The sequence below is a fragment of the Diuraphis noxia genome, unplaced genomic scaffold (genome assembly GCF_037042655.1).
Source record: "Diuraphis noxia isolate RWA-SAM2 unplaced genomic scaffold, SU_Dnox_SAM2 contig0001, whole genome shotgun sequence".
NCBI lineage: Eukaryota > Metazoa > Arthropoda > Insecta > Hemiptera > Aphididae > Diuraphis > Diuraphis noxia.
The window spans coordinates 22,601,307-22,609,662 of record NW_028301711.1 but is presented as its reverse complement, the minus strand read 5'-3'; the positions used below and the strand labels follow the sequence as shown (position 1 = coordinate 22,609,662).

Genomic DNA, 8,356 nt, shown 5'->3' with positions numbered 1-8,356 from the left:
ATAGTGTTTCCATGGAAATATCATATAGTAGGTAATAGGTAGGTATATTGCATTTCACTGTGGTTTTTATTTCTTAAAAATAAACAGTAATAATTTATCTAATAAGTAATAATTAATATCTGAAAATAATAAATTAATACTATTTAATTAAACGTTGTAAACAAATATAATTTGTTGTGTGTGCACATTTGTAATAAAGTATTACACTATCACTTTAATATGTTTAATAAATAATAACAAAATATTTTAAAAATAGAAAATATCTTTAACTTTAAACAATTCGTGATAAATATTTTTAATGAAAGCGTAATATACTACTAAATGTATTTCTTTAAATAAAAATTAATTTGTTAATTAAAAGATAAATTTAGTAAGTTAATATTTAAGTTAATAGTTAATGAAAATCCAAATAACTCCAATAACTAGGTAGTTAAGTTTTAAAAACTTAAAATTAAATCTACTTTACCAGCCTTGGTAATTGGGATCAAAAATGTTGGTAATGCTAATCGTAACAATAAATAGTTAATGTAATAATATTCAACTAATAAAGTAATTTATAAGATTGATAAGATAAAAAATTTTTATAATTATAGAATAAAAACTTTTGTTTTATATTTCCTCAAGCTTTTATTTACCGGGCAATTATTCTATACAGTCCGGGCAATGTTTAATTTCGCCTACATTTCCCGTCATAATATTGAGCAGTACCATAATTGCCCGGGCAAAGTAAACATTGCCCAAAAGTCTACTTTGACCGTAACAGATACATTGCACCCCGCTGACGACTGTACGGTTTCTTTCAAGTCAATATCATAATTTTTTTATCTAAAAAAATTAATGATCATACCTATGTATAAAAAAAAATGTCATGGGGGGATCCATCCCCCATATACCGCTCTCGTGTCTACTCACATCGTAAAACTACAAAAATGATTTTATTCAAGTAGGTTAACGATGTCAGTATCAATGAGTAAGGACCTATTGTGTATGGAGCCATGGAGGTACGATTATTGTTTGTTTTCTATGGAGGGTATGTATTTATTCAACTACAGTAATAATTAGTGCGTGACATTTATCTTTTGACATCGTATACGAGATCATATTTAATTAAACCTCCCTGGATTTGAATCTCCAATTGAAGTGCATATTATGGTTACAGAGTGCAGAATACACTTACTCAACCTATAGGACGTTGTATTGCATATTTTGATGGGGCGACATATTAATATCGTTTTCACTTATTATCAATCGTCAATTGTTATCATTTTTACTATCACCGTTATCAGTTTTATCACGTTTTTAGACATAATAACAATCGCACGTTTTTTCGAAATTCTATCGTGATAATTCAACGTTTACTCTCAACATTGTGAAATATATTTCATTCGAAGTTATTCAACTCTGTCGACTGTTATTAGAATAACTCAAAGGCATAGGGCCCATAACAAGAACGGCAACAATTCGTAAAAATGGTCGAAGTGCTCCGTGACAAAGAATTTCTGGTCAAAGAATATTTGGAGACCCGTGGATTATACAGTCATCATATAAACTCTTTTAACGCATTTATCGATAGCGATTTGAAGAAAATCATACAGCAAAACCATGCCGTACGAAGCGATGCAGACCCCAACTTTTATTTGCATTTTAAAAATGTTACTGTTGGCCATCCACAGGTATGATAATATTATTTAGGTAACCCATATAACATGATTTTTATTATAAATATATTATTGGTACTTGTATAGTATACTTTTATATATTATGATACATTTTATTTTAATTTATTATGAAAAAAAAACGTTGTAATGAGTTGATAAACTACATAATACGAAGACTCGAAATCCGAGAAAGTGTCAAAAAATGAAAAATTGAGTGGATAATTCCCAGAAAAACGTATCAAGTGAGACAAGCCCAATAATATATAAAACAAGCTATGAGCTTTGATGATTGCTAATAACCTAACAAATATCTACTAGATAGTGAGTATGGTATGTTGCTCCAGCGCAAAAATATAATCTTTTTGGCATATAGTCCGTTATTGATTTCAAATCTTCATATTATAACAGTCATATAAACACCATAATAGCTAAATAGTTATTAAACTGGTAAATGTCCACCAACATACAATAACAACAATACTTATAGATATTAAATTATTTTGATGTGTTAAGCAATAGACTTGTTGGATCTCCAACTAAAAGAAGAATGGTGGTAATCTACATGTTAAAACACAACATAAACATTTATTTAAGTTTTCTTGGATGACGTATACGGTGTGATTTATGAAGCGTAAAACACTCATTATTTCAAAAAGTGTTTTTGAAAATATAATTTTACATAGCTTCAAGTCGTTTACAAAACAACGTTTTTATTAAAAAATTATTTTTTAACATTTTTTTATCCCTATAATTTTTTTAGTATTTTACTTTTTTGAATGACAACATGTAGTTTTAATTTGATATTCCAAAACAGAATATTTTTCTAAGTAATTTGATGTATAAAAATTGAATTTAGGGCAAGTAGTTTACGAGATATAGGTATTTAAAGTTTTGATGAGCGGAGTAGAGTGGTACGGGGTTACCTCGCGACATATTTGTTCAGTACTCCGCTCATCTAAACTTTGAATGTTTATAACTCATAAACTACTTGCCCTAAATTCAATTTTTATGTATCGAAATACTTAGAAAAATATTCTGTTTTGGAATATCAAATTAAAACTACATGTTGTCATTCAAAAAAGTAAAATACTTAAAGAATTATAGGGATAAAAAAATGTTAAAAATATAATTTTTTAATAAAACCATGGTTTTGTAAACGACTTGAAGCTATGTAAAATTATATTTTCAAAAACAGTTACACTTTTGGAAATAATGAGTGTTGTACGCTCCATGAATCACACTGAATACAGAATATTAGAATATATAATGTATTAAAATATTTGACAATGATAATCATCAGCAACTCATTAAGTTAATTTAAGTTTAATAAATTATTATTAATCAGTATGTAAATACCCATAAAAATTTTTAGTAGATAGTTATACTACACTAATACCATAATATTTAATAATCATAAAATAATTGAATAATAGGCGAGACATACATTGCGTACATAGGAACAATATCTTTGTTATATTATAATCATTGATTTAAGATAGTTTAATTATAGATTTAAAAATATAAATATGAAATTCTAAAGAATCTTAAACTTATAATCTCTAAAATTGGTTATAGTTTACCACTAATTAATAATTAAGACCAATTAGGCCCCTATAAACACTATCAATTTTTCATCAAAAAAACATTTTGTGACTGACAAAAATTTACTAACTTCTAGTGGTTTGATTTATAAAATGTAAAGAGGATATCAATAGTCAGTACACTATTTCTTTTCTCTCTCTGGCCTACACTCAACATGGCTCAATACATTTACACAGAATCGTTTTTCCATGTTTTTAAGTAATCTTGAGTAAAATCACTAATTACAAAAAAGATAGAAAATAATATTTTTGGAGGAAATGACATATCAACATAATATATTATTGTTATTTTATTTTGTATTCAACTTTCAAAATAATCAAAAATATGCTGTAGATTTTAACTAGGTTCTATTTAAAAAAAAAAATCTATAATTATATAATAAATTTGAAGTGTGAACTATTTGTATATATGCATTACACTTTTGATATATTCTTGTGCTGAATTTTCATAACATTATTATTATGTAAATTAATGATGTTTTAATTTTCAGGTAGATGATGGTTTTAATGTTACACGGAATGTCACACCACAAGAATGCCGCCTACGAGATCTAACATATTGTGCTCCTATATATGTTGATATTGAATATGTTAAAAGTGGCATGAAATATCTTCGAAAAGGATTCATTATTGGCCGTCTACCTATAATGTTAAGAAGTAATCGATGTTGTCTTTACCAGAAATCAGATGCAGAGTTAGCAAAAATGAAAGAATGTATTTATGACTCTGGTGGTTATTTCATTGTGAAAGGAACTGAAAAAGTGATATTGATGCAGGAACAACCTGCTAAAAACAAAATCTTGGTTGAAAAAGATTCTAATGGAGTGCCTACTGTTCAAGTAATGAGCAGTACTGTTGACAAAAAGTCTAAAACTAATATTATTTTCAAGAAAAATTTGATTTATGTTTGTCATAACGCTCTTGAGGAGAATATACCTTTTGTTATTTTTATGAAAGCTCTTGGCGTCTGTTCAGATCAGTTAATACTACAAATGGTCGGCACAGAGTTTGCTATTATGAATCAAATGAATCCATGCTTTTTAGAAAGTAGCAAGTTAAATATCTTTACTCAAAAACAAGCTCTTAGATTTATTGGAGATCGTATTAAAAAAATGGGGTTTTCTTCTGAAGATTATGATAATAGAGTTATTACAGAGGTCCATGATTTTTTATCTACTGTGATTTTGGCTCATATACCTGTGACTAATACTAATTATCATATGAAAGCTATATACACTTCAATCATGGTGAGACGGCTAATTTTTTCACTGTCTAATCCAGATTTATTTGATAGTAAAGATTATTATGGTAATAAGTGTTTAGATTTACCCGGATCATTTTTATCATTACTTTTTGATGATACCTTCAAACGTTTTACTTTTGAACTTAAATCGGTTGCTGACAAGAATATACCAAAAGTAAAAGCCACTCCGTTTGATATAATCAAATACATTAGAACTGATACAATTACAAACGCGTTGGTATTCGCAATTCAAACCGGTAATTGGTCTATAAAGAGATTTCGTATGGAAAGACATGGTGTTACTCAAGTTTTAACTAGATTGTCTTACCTATCAGCTATAGGTATGATGACTAGAGTTAATTCACAGTTCGAAAAGAGTCGAAAAGTATCAGGACCTCGATCTCTACAACCTTCACAGTTTGGAATGTTGTGTCCTTCTGATACTCCGGAAGGAGAAGCTTGTGGACTCATAAAAAATATTTCACTTTTAGCACATGTGACGACTGAATCTGTAGACGATAATGCGGTATTACAATTAGCTCTTGATTTGGGAGTTGAACCAGTGAGTTTGTATTCAGTAGATGCTTTACATGAAGATTATATGTATTTAATAATATTTAATGGAAACATTATTGGTTCCACTAACAAATGTATTGACTTTGTTGAAAAATTTCGAAGGTGTAGGCGGAAAGGTATATTCAGTAAGTTTATTTCCATTTACATATCAGAACGCCACAAATGTATTTACATCAACTCTGGAGATGGTAGACTGTGCAGACCATATTTAGTTGTAGAAAATGGTAAGACATTACTCACTAATGCTCATATTGATGATTTAAAAAGAGGATATTGCACATTTCAAGATTTTATCGATCAATCTCTTATTGAATTTATTGATGTTGATGAAGAAAATAATTGTTTAATAGCATATAATGAAGAGAAGATTGTTCATGAAACTACTCATATGGAAATGGCGCCTTTCAGCATATTGGGTATATGTGCTAGTGTTATACCATTTCCACATCATAATCAATCACCTCGTAACACCTATCAATGCGCTATGGGTAAACAAGCAATAGGTACCATAGCATTAAATTACCAACATAGAATAGATACACTTCAATACAATTTGTGGTATACACATATACCTATGGTTCATTCTAAAGCAGTACCAATGATCAATTATGATAAGTTACCAGCTGGTCAAAATGCCACTATTGCTGTGATGAGTTATTCTGGCTATGATATTGAAGATGCTATCATACTGAATAAGGCTAGTGTTGATAGAGGTTTTGGAAGAGGTGGAACATTTAGGAATTCCAAATGTTTTCTAAGGCATTATCCAAATCAAATGATGGATTCTATACAAGGACCTATCATAGACAATGCTACAAAAAAACCAATTTATAAGCATAGAGCATTAGAAAATGATGGTATAGCAGCTATCGGTCAACCAGTATTTGATAAACAAGTCACAATCAATAAAGCAACACCAAAAACTATAACTGTAGAAGATGTAGGTGGTGATAGAGGCTTTAAAGAAACGCCTTTATATTATAAAGGATATGACCCATCATATGTTGACAAAGTAATGATAACATCAAATAGTGATTGTTTTCTAATTAAAGAAAATTTTAGGCAACCAAGACGGCCCGAAATCGGTGACAAGTTTAGTAGTAGACATGGTCAAAAAGGAGTGGTTGGTTTGATTGTAGACCAAGAGGATATGCCTTTTAATGAAGTTGGAATATGCCCAGATTTAATTATGAATCCCCATGGTTTCCCATCACGTATGACAGTAGGTAAACTTATTGAACTTTTAGCTGGTAAAGCTGGATTATTAGAAGGCAAATTTCAAGACGGCAGTGCTTTTGGCGGTGCAACTGTCTCCGATATAAGTAATGAGTTGCAAAAACATAATTACAATTATTTGGGAAAAGATGTACTTTATTGTGGTATTGACGGCAGACCAATGGAAGCATATATTTATTCAGGTCCAGTTTTCTATCAACGTCTAAAACACATGGTAGCTGATAAGATACATGCTCGATCCAGAGGACCTAGGGTGCTTTTGACCAGGCAGCCAACGGAAGGTAGATCCAAAGATGGTGGACTCCGGATGGGAGAAATGGAAAGAGACTGTCTTATTGCGTATGGTGCTAGTATGCTGATTATTGAAAGATTAATGTTGAGCAGTGATGTGGTAGAAATGGATGTATGCAAATTATGTGGTTTATTTTCATATTCTGGGTGGTGCCACATGTGCCAAAAAAGTAATTCAGTTTGTCGAATCAAAATGCCTTATGCGTGCAAATTACTATTTCAAGAATTGCAAGCAATGAGTATAGTACCTAAGATATCATTAAAGAAATATTGTGACTGAAAAATATATGTTTAAAGAATTTCCTATGTTTTTTATGTATTTATTTAATAAAATAATTTTAATTTTAAATAAGTAATATGTTATTGTTAACAATCAGAGCTGACAGATTTTACAAAAAATCTCAATTTTTGTCAAACAAAAGGCAATGTTGAGTGTTTATTGTTTAATTTATGATTGATTTATATTTTATACATTTCATGTCAATTTCTGTTGCCCATTTATTATTTATTAAATGATTTTCATATTAATTGACTAAGAAAATATTGTATGAATAAAATTATTTTCAGCATTTGTGTGCATATTTTTGTTTTTGAATAAGTACCTATATGGAGGAATAGAATAAATAGTACATTCATATTCACAAATAAAAATGTACATATTAATTTTTAAAGCATACCTATTTGATTTAAGTAACTATTACTTTTATTATTAAAGACCAGATTCTCATCATAATCTCGTCCAATAACATAAAATATGTTAATATGTAATGAAATAATATACAAACTTGCCTATAGCTGACATAAATACAATTAAATATCAAAATATTTTGAGTTATTTTGGTGTATGACTATGTATATATGTATGAAATAACAATATATTTTGCACAACTAATCAATACTATGTTCAGTTCAGTGACTTGGTGGTCTATAGAAGCGACCATTCTTTCAAAATTAGGTTAGATAGGTAGGTAATGGTTATAAATATTTAGCGTACATAATAAATTAATATATACTTATACAATAGAAGTAATGAAATACAAATATAAAAAAGGTTAGCAGTGAGTGCCGCACAATAGCTCTAATGTATGTTAGATGTCATGTATACAATTTTAATGAATGTGTTTAATTTGAATTCAATGATATAAAATCATAAAATGATTCTGAACAAAGGTGGTCTGCCAATATTACTGTTAGTATATTTTATAATATTATTGCTTATAATATAATTTATACTGACGGTGTAAGGTAAATTAATTTTAGTGGAATCAAAATTTATTGTACCTATTTTGAAAGTTGCATTTATTTACCTACCCATGTATAATATTTTTGAACTATGAAAAAAAATTTGAAATATGCTCAATCCTAAGCTATACATTTTTAACTACAAAAATTATTTTTATTTTTGTGATTTTAATGAATTTTGTCAACATTTTAACTTTAAAAGCTTATAAAAATAATACATGCTTGGGCTAGCATATAATTAATACTTATGCACTGCATTAGTTTTCAAACTCTGATCCTGTAAAAACATTTTTTGTTAACAATAATTTAAAATTTAAAATTATTTAAAAGACATCAAGTTAATCTGAAAATTTTTATCATATTATATATATTATATAGAAAATTTCAATATTAAAATTTGGTAAAAATTTCAAATGACTGAGATTATTAATTTTTAAATTGAAAATTGATTAATTTGAATTTGTTAACTTACCTACCTGTAATATTCAATATCATACAAATTTTAGTTG

General features: G+C 28.4%; 1 protein-coding gene across 1 annotated transcript; it reads left to right on the top strand.

Moving 5' to 3' along the window:
* The first annotated feature begins 1,316 nt into the window (after window positions 1-1,316).
* Polr3B (RNA polymerase III subunit RpIII128) lies at window positions 1,317-7,154 on the top strand. The gene is made up of 2 exons (XM_015513089.2): window positions 1,317-1,673; window positions 3,751-7,154. The coding sequence occupies exons 1-2, from the start codon at window positions 1,470-1,472 to the stop codon at window positions 6,883-6,885; spliced, it is 3,339 nt and encodes a 1,112-aa protein (XP_015368575.1). The 5' UTR covers window positions 1,317-1,469; the 3' UTR covers window positions 6,886-7,154.
* The last annotated feature ends 1,202 nt before the right edge of the window (window positions 7,155-8,356 follow it).

Bases quoted from the DNA above. Each gene is read 5' to 3' on its own strand.
- Polr3B (XM_015513089.2), top strand. From the start codon at position 1,470: ATGGTCGAAGTGCTCCGTGACAAAGAATTTCTGGTCAAAGAATATTTG. The intron at 1,674-3,750 runs GTATGATAATAT...TTTAATTTTCAG, and splicing joins TTACTGTTGGCCATCCACAG to GTAGATGATGGTTTTAATGT.